Here is a 24091-nt window from a genome sequence, read left to right as displayed (position 1 = left end):
AGAGGCACAGAGCGGTGAAGTCATTTTCCAAAGATCACACAGCCAGTAACGAGTGGAGCAGAAGTTTGCCCTAGGCAGCCTGACATCAGAGCCTTCTTTCTCAATCTCTGCTCTTGTTCTGCTCTTTAAATGAGAAAGCGTCATGACTTAAACTTTCTTGTTTGCCTGAGTCAAACTGGGTCAAGAACTGTGTAAGGGGCAGTGAGTGGAAAGCTTAGCACAAAGTAAGGGCTTACAACATGTTTGTGGAGTCATTGAATGACCACAAAAGAAACTGGTCGCACAGAATCTTAGGAGATAGGATTTGAAGAAGACATTCAGGCCGAGGAGACTAGGGCCCAGCAAGTGAAGGGATGAGGAACACAGGGGTGTGACGTTTTTGAGTCCCTACTTTGTGTCAGGTGCACGCTGGGCCTTATGATATGAGGGTGCTTATCTGTTTTTCGATGAAACTGAGCTGCAAGAGCAGTTAAGTGCTTTTCCTACAGGGTCGTAATTGCCAGTAGGGCTGGGGGTGGGGGTTGGGATCCATGTCTGGGTTTCTGTTCTGAAGTTCTTTTCAGATTTTCACAAAGAACTAAGTCAGTAAGCCCAAAAGGTACAGAAAGATAAAATCCCTCATAACCCAGCTGTAACTCTTGGATGTTTTCTTGAAGCAAAACTCCGTTCCTGATGTGAACCACCTCTGCAGAGATAAACAAATAAAATTTTAATAAGATTACTGAGCAGTATAGTATTGCTTTCTTATTGCAAATGTCAAGTGAAAATGAAGCAGAGTGTCTATGTCAGATACTGAATGGCAAAGACTCTTAATAAAACCAACTACACACGCCCACTGTTTCTTGCCCTTCCCCCAAAGTGCCTCTTCTGGAAGCACGCAACCCCCAGTGATCCACACACTTGGATCTCCCATCCTGCTACCTTTCCATCTCTGCTGGTGATCTTTTTCTTCTTTCAAGCTCCATCCCCACCTTTTCTCTCCACGTGTCCCTTTGGTGTGTAGGATAGATAGTTCAGCCGTGACCCGGTTTCTCCAGTCTTCTGTCCTCAAATCCATCATCCCATTTGGCAAAGGGGATGTCCTTCAGTATGAGAATCCCCTCTCCTCCTAAGGCAGTGGCAGTGTTTATTCACTACTTATTACCAGGTGTGTGTGCAGTTATGTGAGTGTGTGTGTGGAGTTAGGCACTCATGAGCTGAAATCCCAGTCCAGCCCTTTGCCAGCTGTGTCACTCTGCCATCTCTGTGTCTCAGTCGCTTCATCTATAAAATGAGGTAGGATGAGTGTGGACTTCACAGTGCCAAGCACTGATTCTTTTGTAGTCTAGAAAGATCATAAGTTGTGTCAAGTATTGTGGTTCTGGGCTGGGGCGTTTCTCTGTTTTATATTTCTTATCCTTTGCCCTGCGCAGGGCACCATAGCACTGGCATTCGTCTTGTATTGTCATTTGTACACCTTACGCGTTTGGCTTGTTTTTACAAGGAAATGGTGAACTCCATGAGGTCACAGCCCCGTGACTCCTATGATACCTGACACGGCCTGGGCACAAAAGTACTGGCTAAGTATTTGCTGATTGATTGATAAATGTAACACATAGTCGAATTGGGGCCAGTATCCCTAATGAGATGTCTAAACGTGATTAATGTTCAAGGGACGATGTGAATTCGGCCAGACCTTTAATTAATATGTGGATTCGGCAGTGGGTGGGGAAGAACATCTTGCAATGTGCTTCTTTGTTTCCCACAGGAAAAGCATGACCTGGTTTTCCATGCTGTGGTGTTGCCAACCACTCAAAGGAGTATTTGATGTAAAATCACGACCCACCTGTAAAAATCCATGCAATTATCTCCACTTTGTGTTTTTCTGATCTTGACTTGGTGAACACAGACCGAAGCAGCCTGGCAATTTGAAAAGAGCCTTGGGCTTCAAGTCAGAAGTTCTGAGGTTGGCTTTGAGCCTTACCTTTTAGTAGCAAGGTGACATAATGTGGCCTGTCTGGGCCTCCGGCCCCTGAATTCTAGCATGGGGATATCATTAGACCCCCTTTGCGCTCCAACCAAATGAGATTCAGTCCAATAATGAAAACTAATGGCATGAAGTAGAATACAAATATGAGTTATGACGTGGGTGCCGGATACTAAGAGATGGTTAACTGGGAACAGGACACATTGTCTACCCTCGAAGATAATACAGTACAAGAGACCTAAGATGTTCCCTCTTCCAGTAATTCAGGACAGCGGTGGATAAGTGCAACGAGAGAGCTACAGACAAAGAGCCCTGAGAATCAGAGGATGAAAAGCTGAATTCCAGCTGGGAAATTGGGATGGGGGAGGACTCTTTAAGGAGGTAGCTTTTGATGTAAGCCGGTGTGAAATTCCTTAATGCTGGGATTTGTGTCAGGGTGAATCCCTCCAGGTAACTGGTCTGAAACTAGCTATTCTTTGGAAAGGCTCTGCAGTAGACACTTTAGATTTTTTCAGGGTTGCAGGGTGTAGTGGACATTGTCAAAATTTAAAGACCCAAGTTCAAATCCAGGCTCTGCTGCTTTGGAGCTGAGTGACCTTCTGCATGTAAATTAACTCATCAGTAAAGTGGGGCTGCGTAGTATCTCTCCTCCAAGGTCATTGTGCACGAGGGCAGACAGTGCATACAAAGTGGTGAGCACAGAGTTTGACTCTCCAACAGTGACGCTTCTGCTGGTGGAGGACAGGACAGGCACGACACAGAGAGTACAATGGGGAAGCCCCAAGAAGTAGCAGAGTAGCAGTTGGCATTTTACAAATATTCATGGCTCTCTTGGGGAGGTGGCAGTGTTTTCTGAGAAACAGCTTGACAGATGGTTTAAATCCGTGCACTGCTGTCCCAAAACGAGGCATGCAAATCCCATGTTGGCAAAGTTCTCCTGTTATATCTAGCAGCCCAGGTATCTCCAAGTCTGTCTGGAAATCCCATGTCCCGAAGAAGCATCCCTGCTTCTCTAGAAAATTAATGGCTTTGTTTTCCTTTCCCTTTTAGGTTCTTTAAAATATCTTGCACATATCAATAAAATTAGTCATTCTCAAAGCAGCTATGTGTACCTGCCATTCATCCCATGTAGCTGAAGACACATCTGATCTATAGCTCTGCCCATCCATTTCTTGCTTTTCTTCTCATATTCTGTATTGCCTCTAACCTTTCAGTCTGTAGATAGCTATAGCCCTACAGACTATCTATAGCTACTGGCCCAATGGCAAATGTCAATGCCCCAAACAATCCATAGAGTGGGCATATGTGGATCATCAGCTTGATTTCTGTACTAAGGCTGCTATAAAAACCATAGACTGAGTGGTTTATAAAAGCAGAAGCTTATTTCTCACAGGTTTGGAGGCTGGCAAGTCCAAGATTAAGGCACTGGAAGATTTGGTATCTGGTAAGGGTCCACTTCCTGGTTCATAGACGGCTATCTTGTTGCCATGTCCTTACATGTTAGAAAAAGAGAGAACTCTCTGGAGTCTCTTTTATAAGAACACTAGTCTCTCCCCAAAGCCCCACCTCCAAATACCATCGTATTGGGGATTACGTTTCAACATATGAATTTTGCTGGGGGGACACAGACATTCATTCTACAGCAATTTGTCAGTGAGAATACTTCTAAAATCTTTGGGTTCCTGGGTACACGTACAGGTCAGTCATAACACCCTACTCATTGTATTTGTAAAGCAAATTATAGTTAACACGAAAGCATTTTATTATCTCATTTACTTTTCTGTACGAGAAGGATAATTATTATTTGTTCCGTTTTCCTAGAAAAATAACCTTGGGACTCCAAGAGACTAGTTACCATGCCTAAAACTGCATGTCTGGTATATGATCAAGCTGAAACTAGAATCACAGATGTTACAGATACTGGGATCTTCTACCTTTCTTCCTTCTTCTCCTTCCCACTCTTTAGTTTTTGTTTTCTGAAATTCTGGGATGTTATAGAAAAGACAGAGCCTGGCTTGGGAAGATTTCAGCCAATTAATTGACCTCATAATGTCTACCTGTATAAAGGAAAAAGGCTATGTGATATCTCAAAGAGAAAAACTTACATAAGTGTAGGAAGGCTATATAAGCTTGACTCCTTGCGATATCTTTTCTAGCCCTTTCTCAGTTCATCTTTTACAAAACCATATGAAACTCACAGTGCACAAGAAACAGGGACATTTGTGAAAGAAGAAGCAGGGGAGGTGTTTTGACAGGAAGTTTTAACATTTGTCTTTAAGGTTTCCATGGGTAGTGTTTCCTTTTTCTGTGAAGCTCTGGCATCCTGATCTAGAGCTCAACATAGACTGTCTCTGTTTTAGATTTTTATCTGTTATTATATTAACTGGGAGTGTTCGAACGCTTCCAAATTTTGTACTCCAGGATGGCAATTCAAATCCATATCAGTTCTTTTTTTATTGCTGCACTTATTTTCTTTGCCTTTTTATCCCCCAACAAAACTAGCAGAGGAAAGACAATGAACTTCCATTTTGCAGGGTCAAGTGGGCATCCCAAGAACTTCTTCCCTTCCTTTTAAATTGTAAAAGCTAAAACATGAAGATAAGACTTGCAGCTGCTTAATGGTCCGATCTCTGGCACAAAACACGTTGACTTTGTGGTCTCCATAGGTGGTCTTCTCTACAAAGTCATCCTTGCTGAGGGCAACAAGAAGAATTTCAGCGTTCTATCCCTGGTTGATTCCGACCAGGTAGCCCATGTGGCAACCCTGACACTTCCTGAACAGCCTCCAGCTTACATATGAACTCTTATGGTCAGTCACCCTAAGTCCTCTAAGATATTAGACTGATACAGGCATCTGTGCCTCTAGTTCAGCAGGGACAGGTAATATGCATTGAGTACTTAGGACGTGTCAGGTATAGGGCTAAAACTCTTTACATGCCATGGTAGATTCATTCCTCATGATAACGTGTCATTAGGTAGCCTTAATGTCTCCATTTTCCAGAAGAAAAGATTGGGAAGGCTAAATTACCTGTTCAGGGTCACCAAACCAGCAAATGGCAGAAGCAGAATTCAAACACAAGTCTGGGATCCCAACCAATGTGCTAGAGTGCTTCAAAACCGGAAGAGTCTTCTTTGAAAATATGTAATTGGAAACTTATCAAGCCCAGCTCCTTTATTATATTTGAAAAAACAGCCTCAGAGAGTCAGGCCTACTGGTTCTTCTTGTTTGTGTGGTCTAGATCTAGACATGGCCTTGGTCCCATGCTTTTCTAACTCATCACCTTTTCTCTACCTTACTAGCATTCCCCATAGGCAGTGAAGGCCCCAAGAAGTCTCTTGGCAGGACTGGTGAAAGTGGAAGTTGATTTGTCAGTATTTTTTGGCCAATAGTGCGCTGGCAACCTCAGTACACGTCTTCCGTCCAACACCGGCCCTACAAGCACGCGCGCGCGCACACACACACACACACACACACACACACACACACACATCCCTCATACAAAGAGGGAGAGGGCAATATTGGCTTCACGTCAACTATCTTATCCCAAATCTATTCTTGGTAAAGCTATTTTGGGGCTATGTTAGGGGCCCGATAAAAACTTTTATGGGCAAATCTGTTTCAAAGAGGTTCAGCCTCAGCAGGAGTGTCGTGGTAGGCATTAGATCCACTCTTTCTAGAAACAGGCAGATAAAACTGCATATTGCATTAATAGCCCAGAGCCTCTAGGACGTAAAACGAGCAAACACCAGTTTGACAAACACTAACTTCAGCATCAAACAGTCTAGCAGAGGAGATGGCTTGCTGATCGGTGTCTTGTTCTAAATGCTGAACACAGGTTGGATTCAGACACATAGTGTAGTGCCTTAGCAGAGCGCTTTCAGAAAATGAACTCAAGATGACAGAGACGACATAACCTGCCACGTAGAAGCCATCCTGACACTTAAAGCTGCATCCTAATGAGACCCATGGCTATTTATTGACTCCGATGGCCCGGTAGTCAGAAGCCTGTTTCTTTGTTCTTAAAGAAGAAATATGATCTTTAAAGGAATTATGTAGGTGGAGAGGAAGAGAAAGGCCTAACAACATCAAGCCTTATTGTAAATAATCTGAATAGAATTAATGAGCAAAGAAATTGGAAAAGTTAATTGTGCATCATAGCACTCAGCTGTTCCCTCTCGTTTTTTAAGGAGGAGGAAACAATGCAAGGGCTGTGTGAGCAATAACTAACGTCTGCCTATAAAGATGCTCATTTCTCTTGGCTTGGACAGATTCTTCACATCGTACTGGACCCAGCAAGGTCCTCTAGCTGGAAAAGCTTCTAAATGTCACTTCCTATGAGGGCAGCAGCTCTGGTGTAAGATGAATTTATTTCCATTATAGCCCCTCTTATTCACCAATTTCAATAGCAGTACTATTCACTCCTGTGCAACAATAGAGCATTGATTTCTCAGGGCTGGGAAATTGACATGAACCCTACCAGAGAAAGATCTGCCTTGTTGGTGGGCATCTTATCCAGGAAATTGAGAACTGAATGACCTGGGATCCATTCCCTTCCATAGAGAGGTTTGGAAACCTCACGTAGTCTGAGGGACCAGCGTAAACTTCGCAGTCGGATAGACTTGGGTTCAAATTCCAGCTCCACCAGTTGCTTGCTGTGTGTCTTTGAGTATGTTGTATAAGTTCTCTATGCCTCAATTTCTCCTCTGACCATAAAGTAGAAAGCTGGTACATAGAGAAGAATAGTGCTTGGTATTTAATAAACGCTAAAAAAATGTTATATTATCGATACTTTTACCTTGTAGGGTACTAATAATAGTTTTAACAATAATAACAGTAATAATTATTGTGGATATTGAATAGTATTGTGGATCTAAAGCACTCATCACATGATAGATATTTGAAAATATTAGTTTCTGCTTTTCAGATTACCTGTGCCCACTTATGAATTCTAGAGACATTAGAAGTTCTCTTCTTTCTATCTGTGGAAGAAGCAGGCTCAATATGACTCAAGGCCCTCTGGTTCCATTTTGGGGGGCAGATTTCTCTCTCTCCTGCAGGGCAAGTCATCATCTAGAAGCAAGGAGAAGTGACAATATAGGAGATGTCAGTTCAGACTTGGTTACGGCAGGCGTGGGAACAAGTCAGCGGAGACAGATGTGTTTAACGGCCAATGTATTTGTCCAAAGGAATCATTTTCACTGGCCAGGAGCCCAATTAAACCTGTAAAATGGAAATCCAGAAAATCAGATTAACGAGCCAGTCATTAGTAAGGAAGAGGCCCAGCTAATTCTGTGTTTAGCATGACTGATGGTCCCAGAGCAAATAATTGGATGACATCCATCAAATGTAAAATAAAAGGTGTCACTGAAAGGGAAAGTAGTAATAATCTCTGGGATTTGCAGTGCCAGCAAATTTGCTTGTAAGGAAGAGAAAAGTTCATCAAAATAGATTAATAGGTGCTAAACTTTATTCCTTCCTTGTGTGATTGCCAGAGGACCACACAAATAATAGCGGAGAGGCAGCAAAGGCACTAGGCTGGTATCATTCCAGCACTGGGAGGACTCTGCTCCCAAGGGGGAATATGCTAAAACTTCTATTTGGAGATAAGTCCCTGTGACCAGCAGGGACTGGGCAGGGATGGAGTTCTTCTCTACAGCCACCGTGTAGTCACTAAACAATGGAGAAAATCGAACTCAGAGGCTCTCTGTTTAAGCGAATGGATCACAATTCATCGTTCAGTCAGTAAGTATTGACTTCCTGCCCTATGCCTGCCGCTTTGGAGGTGTGCTCATTCCTAGGTAAATTTTTAAGCGTAGGCTGGAGTTGTACAGTGGCTGGGACAATGAAAGGCTGTATGATGTTGGGCAAATTAGTGACCTCTCTCAGCCTCAATGTCCTGACCTGTAGAGCATATATATATATATATATTTTTTTTTTTTTTCTCTACATGTCAGGAATATATATATGTATATATATAAGTGCAAATGAAGTATGGTTTATAAACGGCTTACTGTAGCATCTTCCACGTAATGTGTTTTCTCACTGCATGGTGATTACTATTCCTCTTGTTTTTATTACCTCACTTCTCTTCTAAGAAGACATCATTTTTAAGATGCAGTGTCAATGTCATGGCTGATTCTCTGGGAATATGAGGAAACACAAGCATATACACACAAGTCAATTACAGAGATTTAAAAAAATTCTTCTTAAAGATGTTGGAATTAAGGAAATGTTACAGTTGTTGACATGAGTAAGGTGAATAGAGGATTTGTCTCAGTCACAGGAGGAGGAGAACAGGTTTCGAGCCAATCTCTACTAGGTTCTTATCTTGGGCAAGTCATTCCATATCTTATAGACTCTGCAGCGTTGTCAGTGGGGTTAAACTAGATAATTTATGTAAGGGAGGTTCTGGAGCGTGGTAGATGAACCCAATTGATGACAGTTTTATCATTTTTTTTTATCATCATGCATCCACTGATTGCCTGCCGTGAGACCAACATTACTTAGTAATCAAGAAGTTACACCCTTATAATAAGACATGGAGGGATCATTATAGGTATATGTACACCACAAGAGTAAATGTTGAAAGTGCTATAGAAATGGAAATAGCAAAATTCAGGAGATGAGAGGAGGGAGAAGTTATAATGAATCGGTGGCATCCACAACCCTTCCGTGAACTCCGGGGCCTTACACTGAGCTTTCTGCAGTACAGAGGGTGGACAGCCAGGACAGAGGCAGAGCTGCAGGAGCCAGCTTGATGTCGCTGCAGGATGCTGTGGCATCAGAGGTACTGGGGAACCTCTGGGCTCCTTGGCCTTCGTGCAGCCCATTAATATTTTAGATTATCCCATGGTAGTTCTGAAGTGTAATTCCATCTTCATGCTTTATTTAAGCAGAAACTCTCCCAGGTTGTGTGTGTGAGCTTCTGTGTGTGCGTGCGTGTGTGTGTGTGTGTATGTGTGTGAGAGAGAGAGAGAGAGAGAGAATCTGTGCTTGCACAGGGCCATACAGGCATGGCTGGGCTGAGTTCCAGGGTCAGGTCAGCAGGACCCTATCAAGGAGACCACTCTGTTCTCCTTTGGCCCTTGGTAAGTTAGAAACCCCAGGGGGCCCTACCTTGCTCTGTGGTGCTGATAAGAAGCCTGGTGGTGCTGTCATCTTGTTCCCTGTGGAGGTGACTGGGTCTTCGGGGGAAAGGCTGCTTTTAATTGCTGACCTCTGGCCAGCATTAGTCACGGGATTCTGACACAGGTCTAATTCACTAAGGGTGAGGTTGGTGAACTTCGGGATGTTCTGTGGAGAGCTGATTGTCAAGCACGTGATGGGAGACCAGAGGATATATTTGGGGGTTTAAAAACTTTATCACTGGGTAAAAGGTCTTCTTGGGTGGGGATGATGCAAATGATTTAGAACTATGTCAGGGGTGGTGGTCATACAACATTGTGAAGTTTCTAAATGCCACCGAATTGTACACTTTAAAATGGTTAATTTGATGCTGTATGAATTTCGCCTTAATTTTAAAAAGACTTTATTATCACTGTAAACACAAAATTCAGGGAAGTGGCTACATCTCAGAGGGAGGCATGGGTCAGGACAGGTGAGGAGCACAGAGGCATAGAGGTATTTGTCATTTGGCACTGAAGTTCTTGTTCTGTGCTGCTCCAAGTGTGGTCCCCAGACCAGCATCAGCATCATCTAGAACTTATTAGAAAAGACAATTCTTGGACCTCATCCCAGACTGATTGAATCAGAGGCTCTGTGGGTGGGGCCCAGCAGTCTGAGTTTTAAGAAGCTTTCTGGGCGATCCTGATGCATGCTGAAGTTTAAAAACTACTGATCTAGTTCTTGGGTTTGCAGGTACGTTTATATGTGTTGGTTTTATAATTAAAAATAAAGCCAGATTAAAGGAGCATATAGGATCATGCCAGGACTCATGGTGACTGTCCTTAGAACCAAGGGTTACATTTTAATCTGATTCTATGTAGTTGAGATGTATTTTAAAAAGAAAAACAAAAGACTACATCAACTCATTGGTCTTAATCTGTCAACACCCCAACTCTAAGCCAACACAGAACAATATAGATTCAGAACAGATGTCTTATAAAAAAAAAAAAGTCTTGGAATACAAGATACGAGTGATTCTAATTAGAAAATAGAGATGTAAGGATAGCAGTGACCATCAGGGGGGAACCAGTCTCTCCTCTTGGTTCAAAGCCTAAGACTTTGCACCAAGTTTTTTCCAAGGTTCTGCCTTCACACTGACTTGAACATCTGTTCTACCTGGCAGCTCGTGGGGCCTGCTTTGTGGGCTTGCAGTCTGCGCAGGTCAAGAGAGAGCCACGGGAAATGCCATCTCTTAGAGTGAGGAGCGATGGGTGGCTTTCAGTAGAGAAGTTATACGCCCCCTGCTCCCAGCAGCCGCTGTGGGTGGGCACTAGGGTTGGACCAGGGTCAGGGGACTGGCCTATCTTCTGCAGGAGCCTGGGCTTCCAGTGATTGCTTGCTCAGCACAGCAGCCTGGTTGCTACTGTCCTCCTGTTATTTTCTCTGAGCAGCCTATGTTGTCTTCTCCTGTGAATATTAATTTCCCCCGAGTTAGGATAATTGGGCCAAGAGCAGCCATCTGCAGAGCTATGCCATGTTGGCGAGACTTTCCAGCAAGCCCAGGCCAGGGGACCCTTTCTTGGAGTGGTTTCCAGGTTCCTCTAAGAATCCATCTGTTGCCAAGTGAGGTTTCAGATGTTGACTCCCCCTGCCATGAGCTAGTAGAACTGAGACTCAGATATAAGATTTCTGACTTTCAAATCCAGAGTTCTTTCTCTGACTTTTGATGCCTTTAATGAACTAACACATGGAAAGAATCAGTAAATGTCTGTTCAGTGCGTGGATTTGTAAATAGGAAGGAAAATAATTGTGCTCAGAGAGGAAGTGAAATTAATTTCAAAGTAATAAGGCTTTGAGCAGTGGTAATTGTTCAGATACAGAACAAATTTTCTTTGACAATCATGTCATCATTACAGTGGATGAAAAGCTGTTGAAAAAAAAAAGAATATATAGATCATGGGTACAGCAGACATCAGTAGCTTCTCTGTTTTCAGTTGAAAATATTTATTAAGTGTGTATGTATTCAGAACACCGTCACAGAGTACAGAGCCCCTGCTCTCACAGACATTGCCAGCCTCAGGGGAAGACCGTTGGAATTACTCACTTATTGTCTAAGTGCTTGCCACAGGAGCGACTCAGGGCACTGTGGGGTTGGAGGATCAAAGCCAACAGGGAGTATTCCCTAAAAGGCTGTTACAAACCTCCTGTGGCTGTTGATGGAGAGGCTACTGCTTTCCACCTTGTGCCGTGATCCGTAGCCCCATCTGACCTTTTGTGTTTTCCCCACGATACAGGTTACAACTGGCGGAAGAGCCAGCTACTACGTGTCTTACCGAAGAGAAGCCTTCACTCAGATAAAGCTGCCCAAGTACTCGCTGCCCAAGGTACGCACCACCTGCTCCCCTGGGTCCCGCCAGATAAAGGGGTGGGGAGAGGCTGCCTCGTTGGGCTGCAGAAGGTTTGATCCCTGCCTGGGAGACAGCTGGCATTCAGCCGCACTTAACCACTGTGGGGTTTAGCCTCTGCTGATGTCGCTGAATCTGGGTTCTGTGTTCCCCTCTCAGCAGGGTACACAGGCAAGAGCTTTGATTTCCTATGATTCAAACATCCGATATAATCTTGGGTCATTTCCCAGGACTGGTAGTGAAAGGAACACTAGCTTTGCAATCTCTTCTGAGGGCCCCTCCCTTTCACCAGGGCCTTATTGACAAGTAGAGGGCCAGGCTTAGAATGGTCCAGGCAGAAACCATAGGTAGATAGATAGATAGATAGATGCGGACAGGTTAGTCTCATGGCTTTCTTGCTTTTCTCTACCCTTCAATGCTAAATATAAATGCACTGCCTGTATTTCCACTCCCTTCTGCCACTATGAGTAATTAAAAAGGAATAATTTACTATAAAATTAATATCAAATCATGGCATTTTAACTCCTGTATTGGAAAATCATAAAACTTACTCTGTGGACCTCATCCCCTGTGAACAATGGCTTCTGGGAGGAGACAGATCTTAGAACCTTGGTATGAATGTGGGAGGGCTTTAGTTGCATCACCTATTAAGGCTGCAAAGAAGCAAAGTCTCAGGTTGGACATGTATCAAATGTAATGGTACAAAGACTTGGATCTCTCAGTTGGTGCTAGGAAACGTATCATGAAAGGCGAGATGAGTACAGAGGTAGTAGGGATTATGGGGTAAGAAGGTGGGTAACCGCCTACCCCTGGTTGCTTTTATACATTCACCTATTCATATAAGCATGCACGTACCCATTCATTCATTTGTTCCTTCATTTATTCACCCCTCGATCTATTCTTTCTTCCATTTAAGTTTTTACTGTGCGCCAGGCACTGAACTAAGCTCTGTGGTTAGAGTGGTAAATAAGATACAAACGTTCCCTGCCTTAATGGAGCTTGTATTCTGGTAGAGAAGAGACACTGAACAAGCAACTGTGGGTGTAGGGAGTATTATAGGTACGGAAGTTCAAGGGCCATTGTGACGTGATAGTTGGAGCTCACCAAATATGGGTAGAGAAGACGAGTTTCCTAAAGAAAGTGATGCTTAAGTTGATTCAAGACAGATAAGGAGTTAACCCTGCAAGCAAGTGTTCGGGAAGCTGGTAGAAAATACATATACTGGCCCGATTTTGAGAGAGAGTATGGTTCATTTAGCAAACTGGAAAACTATATTGAGAGACTGGGTTGCACAGAGAGAGGTGGAGAGGCTGATGAGGTTCGCAGGGACCATGGGAAGTAGCCGCAGGGGCCATGGGCATTAATTTCTCATTTTCTCTAATGTCCCTGTGATTGGCTTTCTAGGCCCATTGTATAGGACTACGCTTGCAGGATGTACCCATCAGGTATTCTAAACCCAAGCAGGAAAGAGGTATCCCTGCTTGCAGAAGACGAGGAAGTTCGTGACCATGTTCTTTCTAAAGGAGAATGACCCTTAGCAGCAACCTGGTGATTTCCGTGTATTGACCCAGGAAAAGAGTTTCAGGAACTTTCCAAACCACATTCTCCATGTAGGGCCCGTTTTGCCTCTTGTATGTGTGCCTGTTTCATGTATTTTTAAACTTCTCAGAAAAGCAAACAGTTTGCTGCCCTGGGCAATGTGGCTGCAGGTGGGGATAAATGAAGCCTGGCATCAATCACAACCCTAGAACACTCCATCACTGATTAGCAACCCCATGGCAGTTTACTGTGGTAGACTACCATCCGTGCAGCCCCTCTGATAGAACTTCATCCGGAACAGCTTCTCATTAACATGAGGGCTGTTGTGAAGATAGCTGGATGGTTATCGATCCCCTTTATTCGTTGGCCTTGGCCGGGTTTTCATAGCCTGGGCCGAGGAGGTGAGCACGGAGTGGGTGGAGGGAGATTGGTGATTTCCATCGTTTAGAAACGGAAATGGCTTTTTTTTTTTTTTTTTTTTTTTTGTGGTACGCGGGCCTCTCACTGCTGTGGCCTCTCCCGTTGCGGAGCACAGGCTCCGGACGCGCAGGCCCAGCGGCCATGGCTCACGGGCCCAGCCGCTCCGCGGCATGTGGGTTCTTCCCGGACCGGGGCACAAACCCGTGTCCCCTGCATCGGCAGGCGGACTCTCAACCACTGCGCCACCAGGGAAGCCCCGGAAATGGCTTTTAAGCAAGTTGTTGCTGTTCCACGTTGTGCTGCGGTTGCTGCTGGGCATCTTGCTTAGAAACAGAAACACGGCAAATCTGCCCATCATCACGGCCCTCCCACCTCTACTCCCAGCTGACCGTGCAGAATACACTCTCCTGGGGCACTCCATGGCTTCAGAGTGTTTTGCAGGGAAGGAGATGAAGGCCATTAATAAAGAGTAACATTATGCAGAGCAGCAGCCTTGGGCTGAGTCCTCAATAACCCAGCCCCTGGGCATTGGGCTGGCGCTGAGTCTCAGGCCGATGGCCGTGTAAAGCACGCACCTGCGGAGGGCTTGGAGAGAGATGACAGAAGCCATGGCAGCCTCGGGGAACAGGAGATGGAGCTCAAGATCAGAAACCCAGGGCTTTCATTCCAGCTCTGCCTGCTGCTCGTCTATGAGCCCAGGTCTTCTCATCTGTAGAATGGGCATCATTAATACCATTCCATCTGGCAAAGTTGTAAGGATGCAGCAAATGGCTCGTTGTTGGTAAAGTGTAAAGTGCTGGGCAAGTCTAAGCAGTGATTGTGTTCCAGGGGAAATACCACTGACGCTCTTAGCCTGTTGGGCGAGTTCCTCGTGGGGTGGGGTCGTGTCCCAGGCCGCTCTTGCTCTGCCTCACTGGACCCCTCTGAGTCTCAAAGACCTCCTCTTGCCTCTTAGATTCTGGACTTGTTCTTAACTCGCTACTCTGTCATTTCTGAAAGAGAAAAAATTGTTTCGTGTTGGTTTGTTTGTTTCTGTACAGAGCTCAGTTTGGCGGTAACGACGTTGAGCTTGACTTGAGCCCCGAGCTCCTGGAAACAGCAACATTTAAGAAATCCCCCCACCCTTTTGTGTTCCTGGATATGGCTTACTGCGAAGAACTCCCCTTCTCTTAAATGTGCCCCGTATTTACCTCTGGCAAGACCAGATTCCTGTTCTTTGTCTCAGAAATGATTCACTGAACTGTTTGTCCCCACTGACCAACCTGGACGAAATGCCTGCTAATTTGACTGGACGGGACTTAAGTCTGGGTTTTCTCCTTAAGAGAATCGCTTGACCCTAAGGAAAACAATTTCCTGTTTAACTACTCCTTACCCCACTCCCCGCAGTTCATTCTAGCCTTGCTTTACTTCTCCCAATACGAGTAATTCTTTTCTGCCTTCACCCTGAGGTGCTTGCAGATACTTTGATCGGAGTGTTCCCCCTATTCCAATAGTCTTTTCCAATCAGCTCTCTCCTTACCTGAGTCTGGGTTTGTTTTTGACAGTAGAATACGGTTAATCCCACTTTGGATAATGAAAGAGAACAGGCGGAAGTATGTTTTAGACAGTTTATTACAATGATAATGACAGTCATGTTAACCTTTCCTTAGGAAAATTGTCCTTAATTTTTACATTTCCCCGAATACTGATTTATCCTTCCTTGCTGTGTCGTGGCCTCTCTTCTTAAAGAGTTATCTGTAGTTTTAGCCTCTTTTCTCATTTTCTATTCACTCTTGAACCTACTGCTAGTTGCCCTCGGCTCTCCCACATCCATCTCTCCACTGTCCCGTTAAAAATCTGCTAGCTGGGGGCTTCCCTGGTGGCGCAGTGGTTGAGAGTCCGCCTGCCGATGCAGGGGACGCGGGTTCGTGCCCCGGTCCGGGGAGATCCCACATGCCGCGGAGCGGCTGGGCCTGTGAGCCATGGCCGCTGGGCCTGCGCGTCTGGAGCCTGTGCTCCGCAACGGGAGAGGCCACAGCAGTGAGAGGCCCACGTACAACAACAACAACAAAAAATCTGCCAGCCATTGTAACCAGTGGCTACCTGCATGCCAAATCCAATTAGACGTCTCTACATCTTTATCTTTTGGTTTTTTTTTTTTTTAAACTCTCTGGAGCATCTGACACTGTTGGGGCAAAAAAAATCCACCCTTGATACTCTTCCCTTTGGCAGTGTTTTACTCCTGGTTTCCTTTTCTGGATCCCCTTCCCTTGCCATCCCCGAAGTGGTGATGTTCCTAAATTCCTGTTGCATTCTTCATGGTTCCTGAGTGACCTCATCCCTTCTCTTCACACTGATGACTCCTGTATCCACAGCCCCAGCAGATATCTCTCCATTAAACTCTGAACTATATTGTTAACTGCCTATTCGAGGTACATTCCCTTAAAGAACCCGTTTAACAACTGAGCTCAGAGTCTCTATCTTTTGGCCCTTATATCTCCTCCTTTTATTTACTTACTCCATTTATTTACTTACTCCATTTATTTACTCAGTAAACTATTGTTGGATGTCTACCATGTGCTAGATACTCTGGTAAGCACTAAAAATAAAGTGACAAATAAGAGAGACATAGTGTCTGCCATCTGAGAACTCATTATAGTCTAATGAGAGAGGCAGATATCACACAAATAATTATAGAAGTGATTGTTAATTTTGATTGTAATGAATACTCTAAATAAAAAGCAGAAAATTTTGTTATTCAGGTATCTGAGATATTCAAGATATGTCCTCCCTTCTGTAGATTCTACCTCCTTAATATCTCACAATTTCATTTCATAGAGTTCTCATAGAGAATCTACTTCTTCAGTTCAGGTCCTTGTGTTATTACTGCCTAGATGGTTGCGATGACCTTTTAAGCCTTCTCCCTACCTTCTAGCATTGCCCCGTTTAAATCCACTCTTCACAATGCTTCCACATTGGATATTACCATGTAATGAACTTGATCATCTTCAACAAAATCTATGCATTAATTAACCAACTCTAATCCTCCCTTTCTCCTGCTTCAAATCTTGTGTCAGCTTTGTACTTCCTTTCAGGGTAGAACTTCGGTGTGCCATACAGAACCCCTTATGACGTGGCCGCTGTCTATCCTCACCTCCCTCAGAGGAATATTGCCTTCAGGTTATTCCAAGTTCCATACATTCCCTTGAATACTCCACCTGTCTCCCACCTGTAAGCCTTTGTTCACCGTTTTCGGTACGTCTGTTGTAGTCCTTCGTCAAGTTCACAAAAGGCCACCTGAGTCTGTGATGTCTCCACCACCAGATGGGCATATTCTTGAGGTCAGGTTCTACGTTTTGTTCCCGTCTGTATTTATATATGGTGTTTGGCACATGGCAAATGTGTAATAACATAGGTGTTTCTGTAATGAATGAAGTTACATTAGGCCCGAATTACAAGAAAATGTTTCAATAACACGGAAGTATTTTTACTGTTGTTCACCTAGGAAGTCATAGGTTTAGATTTTCAAAAAGCAACCATGATTCTCCCTAGTGACTGTATTGGGAGGATGTAGGGGCAGTGTTATTTATAATTGTTTTAATAAGGAAGTGACACATGCTTTGGAGTTAAATTAGGGTAGCAAGATGAAAGAAATAAGCTTCATTGTCATTCAGATTCCTATAGCACCATTTTTAACTAATGATGCTTTTCTTTGTTCTGGAAGACTTAATATTCTCATTATTGGCTGACCCCTATTCAACTCTAAGACCTATTAGGAGAGAGGGCACGTAGTTCAGAGTTTTTCAAAAAGTGATTCCCTAGATTGCATGCACTAGAATCACCTGGAGGGCTTGCTCAGGTGGCAGAATCTAAGGCTCCACAACCAGACATAATGACTCAGAGTCTCAGGCATTGGGACCCATGAGTCTGCATGCTATTAGGATCTCCAGGTCACTTTGATACACACCGAATTATACCCCCACTGGTAAGGAGTTTAGCCTCTTTATTCAGATAGTCTTAGGTTCAAATCTTAGTAATATAATTTATTAGCTAAGTGACTTTGATAAATTAAGGATTTCTCAAGTGGACATCCCATAATTCTATATACTAGAGAGTAGTCTCTCATCCTAGAGCCTGGAATACCTGCTCACCAGGTAACATAGTCCCAGTGCAGGTCTAAACTAAGATGTACTCACAGCAAATCTGGCTGCCTCTAATGCTGACCATGCCCCAGCGTTTTAAGTTGGTTTTCTCCCCCCTCACTTCTTTTACATTAGTTTAGTCTAAAATAACTTAGCTCATTCATTTTTATGACCAAAACATCCGGGGAAAGCCAGGCATTTCTGTTGCATTTTTAACAGGTAAAGTGAATTAAATCCATATTTCCTGCAGCTGCTATTTCCCCTCCTACTGGGTTCTTGGGCTTTCATTCCACCCTACACAACATGATTTCCTCACATGGTTTGTTTTGTTTTGTTTTTTTTTTTTGCGGTATGCAGGCCTCTCACTGTTGTGGCCTCTCCCGTTGCGGAGCACAGGCTCCGGACGCGCAGGCTCAGCAGCCATGGCTCACGGGCCCAGCCGCTCCGCGGCATGTGGGATCCTCCCATACCAGGGCACGAACCCATGTCCCCTGCATCGGCAGGCGGACTCTCAACCACTGCGCCACCAGGGAAGCCCCATCACATGGTTTTTAAGAGTAAGCCTTATTTCCATTTTCAGGCACCTCAGCAGGAACCTGTAATTCTACAAGGTGTGAAAGCACAAATGAGCAAATGAGGTCTCAGTCAAGGTGACCTAGGGAGTCCAAGGCTAGAGGCTGACATCTGACAGAGAATCTCCAATGAAAGATCCAGAGCTCACTTTCTCACCTTTGCCCCTTCCCAGCTGTCCAGATGAGTTTGCTTCTTTGTACAATTGGCATGGAGGAGCTCTGCATGGTTCTGACGTTAGAAACATTGCTGCCTCCTTTTTTTGTTGAAACCATTTCTGGGAAGGGTTGTCAAATAAGGTGAAGGCTAGATCCACCCTAGTTATTTACTTACTGTCACTCCACTTGCCTGTGTCCCTATTACCAGTGCTTTTGGCCACAGTGACAAGGGTGCCTCTCTTTTTGCTTTCCTGGGATGATATTATTCTTTGGCATATACACCTGTATAGTTATACATTTTTAAAATTGCTTTTATTTAGTCCGATACCTATCCAGGCTAACATTTCTTCCTGACAGTGTACGTTCCTTAGGTAATGACTTGAGGTTGTGGTAATCTTTGTACAGTGCCCAGCCACATATGCAAACTGGCTTTTAAAAACGATTTTGAATTCTGAACTCTTAGATTTAATTTTAGAAATGACCGAGTCCAGGAATACAAACTAAAGTGGCTTCAGGGACCGAGAAGTTAACAGTAATATATAAGGGCAGATCATAGGTATGTAGGGCTAAGACTCCAATGAGTGCTGACTCTACCTAAAATACTACATTTTCAGGTATTTGATAGAGGTTATGGTCAAACCAAACAATTATGATTCATATTCATTTCATGGGTCATTGGTTTGCAACTTCTGATTTAGGGGCTGTATATACAAATAGTTAGAAGCTAACAATTAGGTTAGAGTCATATCACAGAGGTCAAAACATGGTTTGGCTACTTAACGAGTTACATAACCTGAAGCAAGTTGGTAAACCTCTGCGTGCCTTAGTTTACTCCTCAGTAAAACAGGAATAATCATACGACCTCCACTGTAGAATTATTGGATTTTTTAAATTGAAATAATACATTTAGATGACTTAGAATGTGCCCAAATGTTAGCTATTTTTATTGGTAGCCCAACCTCTTCACTCTTTCAGTGAGAAAATGGAAGCTCAGGGAAACTGACGCATCCAATATCATACAGCTGATTTATAGCAGAGCTTATATTATGACCCAGAACACTAAATTCTAGAGTGAGTATCCTTACCTGTATATCTGTGGTTTTCAAACATTACTGTATTAGCAGCAGAACCCCCCTCACCTTTTACTCCTAAAATATTACACAGAACTCCAGGACATAACAGATCTCAGTAGTGCTGCTCTGTTTCCAGCAGAGTTGGAAGCCCAGAGCCCCACCCATCGGCTATGCCTCTGTGCCACCCTTCTTGCAATCCCCATCTGGAGATTCCAAAGAAAGACGTGAAAACCGTTACCTTCATGAATGAAGATCTAATGAAGGGATAGGACCTGTCATTTTTGCACATGTGGGTTTCCTCTTGCAAGGTTGTATGTCTCCGTCAGCAAAGACCAACTTTCAGTTATAAAAATAAAAAATGAAAGTGGGGGCTTCCCTGGTGGCGCAGTGGTTGAGAATCTGCCTGTTAATGCAGGGGACACGGGTTTGAGCCCTGGTCTGGGAGGATCCCACATGCCGTGGAGCAACCAGGCCCATGAGCCACAACTACTGAGCCTGTACGTCTGGAGCCTGTGCTCCGCAACGGGAGAGGGCGCGACAGTGAGAGGCCCGCGCGCCGCGATGAAGAGTGGCCCCCGTTTGCCACAACTAGAGAAAGCCCTCGCACAGAAACGAAGACCCAACCCAGCAAAAATAAATGAATTAATTAATAAACTCCTACCCCCAACATCTAAAAAAAAAAAAAAAGAAAGTGGATAAATCCCTTGAAGCCAGGGAAAATCATACCCACCAAAGCCCCTTACACCCATCTTACTGTCACTTAGTAAGTAACAGAAATCATGAAGCTTATAATTTATAGCCTTGGCCTGACACAGAATTGTTCAACATTGCCTATAACTCAAGCTTTTCCTCAGCCGTTTCATAAGTCATGGTAATTACTCTGGGTCTCAACGGGCAAGGAGGTATGAAGATCTGCTGCCTTACAGGCCTTCCATCTTCTTATAGGACATGCACATCATTAGTACCAATGAGAACCAAGTGTTCGCAGCTGTCCAGGAATGGAACCAGAATGACACGTACAACCTCTACATCTCAGACACACGTGGGATCTACTTCACCCTGGCCATGGAGAACATCAAGAGCAGCAGAGGTCTGATGGGAAACATCATTATTGAATTGTATGAGGTATGTAGCCAAGATTTCATGAGTTTTGACAGTATGAACACAAGCATTGGAGTCAGGTAGTCCTGAATTCAGATCTCAGCTGTACACTTAGCAGTTGTAACTTTGGGAAAGGGACTTACCTTCTCAATTCCCTCACCTGTAAAATGGGGGTAAAATATTGATCTAATGAGATTGTTGTGAGAATGAGGGATAATGTTTGTAAAGCATCTAGTGTGGTGGTTGACTCAATAAGCCTTCAACAAATGGGAGCTAAAGTCAATGTCTCATGTGTATGAGCAGGATTACAGCCCAGAGGTGAAGGTTCTTGACTTCAGCGATCTCTTAAGTACTTTTTTCAAGTCTGTGCTTCTTTTTATGAGATCTGGGTGGAGGGATTAGTGCTATTTATATACCTTAAATTATTTGGAAAATCATGTTTTATGAACAACTTTATAGGAGAGGAAAGCAAATATCAGTGATAGGAGTGAGGGTTTCCCTGAAATGCTGCCAGATGCCAACACCTGTGCATAGAGAAGAACTGGCCGTGACTTACATCTTTTTTTTTTTTTTTTTTTTTTTTTTGCGGTACACGGGCCTCTCACTGTTGTGGCCTCTCCCTCTCCCGGAGCACAGGCTCCGGATGCGCAGGCTCAGTGGCCATGGCTCACAGGCCGAGCCGCTCCACGGCATGTGGGATCTTCCCGGACCGGGGCACGAACCCATGTCCCCTGCATCGGCAGGCGGACTCTCAACCACTGCGCCACCAGGGAAGCCCACATCTTTTTTTTAATATGATCACCTTTATTGAGTTTCCACTTATATTGATTTTTTTTTAGTGTGACCACCAATTAAAGAATAATTTATCTAGGAAACCAAGTGATTCCATTTAGGGACTAGATTTAAAAAAAAAAACTAATTGTTTCAGTGACCCTAATGATACACTGCTTGTTTATACCTCTAGTGTGTGGTCTTTCGCAGTGAAAGAACTTGACTGACCACTTCAACTAGATGGATTGATTTGAGCAAAGGAGGCGTGTCTCATTATCCAACATTTACTAGTGACTTGTGGTCAGACCCCACAGGCTGTGCTGGTGGAGGTCATTCATTCACAGCAGGACAAGTTGCCTGTTGTGGGCGGTAGCCTCAGATGGTATGGCTGAGCTACTCCATCGTGAGATTTCCTCTTCGAGGGGTGGGAGTGGCTGTCAGAGCAGAGAGATCAACACATGGCCTTCTGCTTGACAGTGGTCTCTTCTGAGCAGTGCATGTCAGAGTGCCCGCATCCCTACTCTGGTATCTAAGTTGGCTGCTCAGTTACTAAGAGTGGTGGAAACATATACCATTCCAGTTATTTTATTAGGTAGAAGGCATGGGGTGAATGCAGGTACATTAAAAAGAAGGAGAGAAGTGAATGTCAGGGTAGAAATACCCTGATTTTCTAGGACGTAGACAAGTGCTGAAATAATTCCCTTAGCAACAAGGTCCCAGCTTCGGAAATGACCTAGATTTCTTCCTAAAGTTGTAAAGACTAGTAGAGATGGCTAGGAGTGTAAATGGCTTTGGGAAGCTTACATTTTCATGCCTCTAATCACACCAGGAGGCAGAAATATACCTTTGTTATTGGGCAGTAGATCACATCTGTGGGAAGGTTTGTATGAATGTTCCCAGGAGTGAGGCCATTCCTGTTTGCACAAGTAAGCCTGTAGAGGTAAGAGGATTATTCATGCTCCTGTGGTCAGAGCCCAGTAGGAGAGGTGGACATTGCCGCAGATGACCTTTCAGCCGAGAAATTCCTGTTTCTCTGACTCTGTTGATATGGTGGGTGAGTTTGGCACTGTGCAGTTCCTTTCCTAAAACAGGGTGCCTGAAACTCCTTGGCCATTTAGAGCAGTGAGACATTCTGATCTGAAGTGACGCATGAATCAGAATGAAGAATGTGCCGAGATACATAGAATTTTTTTTGTCTTTCTGAAGTCAGTCTTTTTTGGGGAAAAACATACATGGTGTCATCGCACCTACAGAGAAGCAAGATACACTAGGCAAGGCAACTTCCCTAAAACCAATTCTGTTGACCTTGTTCTCCATTCATTTTTATCAAGGTTGATCATGCCCCTGCGTTGTGTTCCAGACCATGAGGAAAGCAGGAAAGATAAGGGTTCTTACCCTCAGGGAGCTTGCGGTCTAGTTTGTTGGGCTTTGAAGGGGTCGATAAACAAAGTTCCTCTTTTACCTGCCGAAGAATGAAACCATTTGAGACAGAAACAAAGGGTGAGACGAAAGGAGATCAAATGTCAGCTTTATTGCTTTGAAAAGCATGTAGGAGGAAATGGTCTTGCTAATACTGCTCCCCAGAATTGAACTCATCCGTCCAGTCACAGGCAGAAGTAGTGAATCAAAAGCTCTCCCATGGGACACGGGGAGAGGGAAGGGTAAGCTGGGACAAAATAAGAGAGTGGCATGGACATATATACACTACCAAATGTAAAACCGATAGTTAGTGGGAAGCGGCTGCATAGCACAGGGAGATCAGCTGGGTGCTTTGTGACCACCTAGGGGGGGTGGGATAGGGAGGGTGGGAGGGAGATGCATGAGGGAGGGGATATGGGGATATATGTATATGTATAGCTGATCCACTTCGTTATAAAAACAGAAACTAACACACCATTGTAAAGCAATTATACTCCAATAAAGATGTTAAAAAAAAACAAAAAGCTCTCCCATGGAAGCCTGTCTCTGTAACACCGCAGCATTGCGGTGCAGAGGATGTGATCTTTGCAGACAGATCCCCAAAATAGTTGAGTTAGGGGTGTGCTGTAAAAGACCAGTTCTTATTCTCAATGTTACCAATCCGGTTATCAGTACTTTTGCCCTGGGGAGGAAGAGGTGAAGAAGTGGAAGGCATTCCAAATGTCAAGAATGGCATAAGCCCAGAGTTGGACAGGCAGTGTAGATTTGTAAGTCCGTGAGCTAGCCAGTCTAATTGCGTAGAATAGATGGTTGTCAGGGACAAGAATGAGTGCCGCATAAGTAGCTGGGGTTTAGATTCTAGAAGGCATTTAATACCAAGGGAATAAATTATATCCTGACACTATCTAGACCATGACCATATTGCAGGTTTTTAGAGGGTGATGCTGCTTTGCACCTGGGCATACATTCTGTGATTTGGAGATTAAGCCCAATCTAATTGGTCTCTAGGGGTCATTAGACTTTAACCTTCTTCACTGGAGATTCTCACAGAATCTGAGATTGTGTGCCATATGGCCAGTTAGCAAAGAGACTAGAATTTTTGTGGACTCTGAATGCCCTTGAGTAATACAGCCGGAAGAAACAGTGAGCTTTCGTGTTCCATTCAGCTGAAGTAACACACTTTCATGAAATGTATTTTGCCTGATGAGGCTGGTACATGAGATGCAACATCTCCTGGAAAGACGTGAGTGGCTCTAGTAGGGTAGTGATCACAGTCTGACTTGCATTAGAGGTGCGATTCCTGCACGTTCACTAAGAGGAAAATTAATTCTAACTTGATGAATTTGTGGAGACTTGCCGATGAGTAGGTTTAAATGATGAACTGCTAGAGCATGGGAGAAAGGCATGCCTGGTAAAGTCCAGCATAAGAAGAGAACCAGAGTC

General features: G+C 44.1%; 1 protein-coding gene across 1 annotated transcript in view; it reads left to right on the top strand.

Moving 5' to 3' along the window:
* The window catches only part of SORCS3 (sortilin related VPS10 domain containing receptor 3), a 595228-nt gene that overhangs the window by 474698 nt on the left and 96439 nt on the right, over positions 1–24091 (top strand). The window contains exons 8-9 of the mRNA XM_065894299.1: positions 11366–11455; positions 20303–20482. Of these exons, the coding sequence (XP_065750371.1) occupies positions 11366–11455; positions 20303–20482 (270 nt within the window). The remainder of the gene's footprint in view (positions 1–11365; positions 11456–20302; positions 20483–24091) is intronic.

Source organism: Phocoena phocoena, chromosome 16 (genome assembly GCF_963924675.1).
Source record: "Phocoena phocoena chromosome 16, mPhoPho1.1, whole genome shotgun sequence".
NCBI classification, from domain to species: Eukaryota; Metazoa; Chordata; class Mammalia; order Artiodactyla; family Phocoenidae; genus Phocoena; species Phocoena phocoena.
Note: the sequence above shows the minus strand (reverse complement) of the source record. Positions and strands in the feature narration are given on the sequence as shown.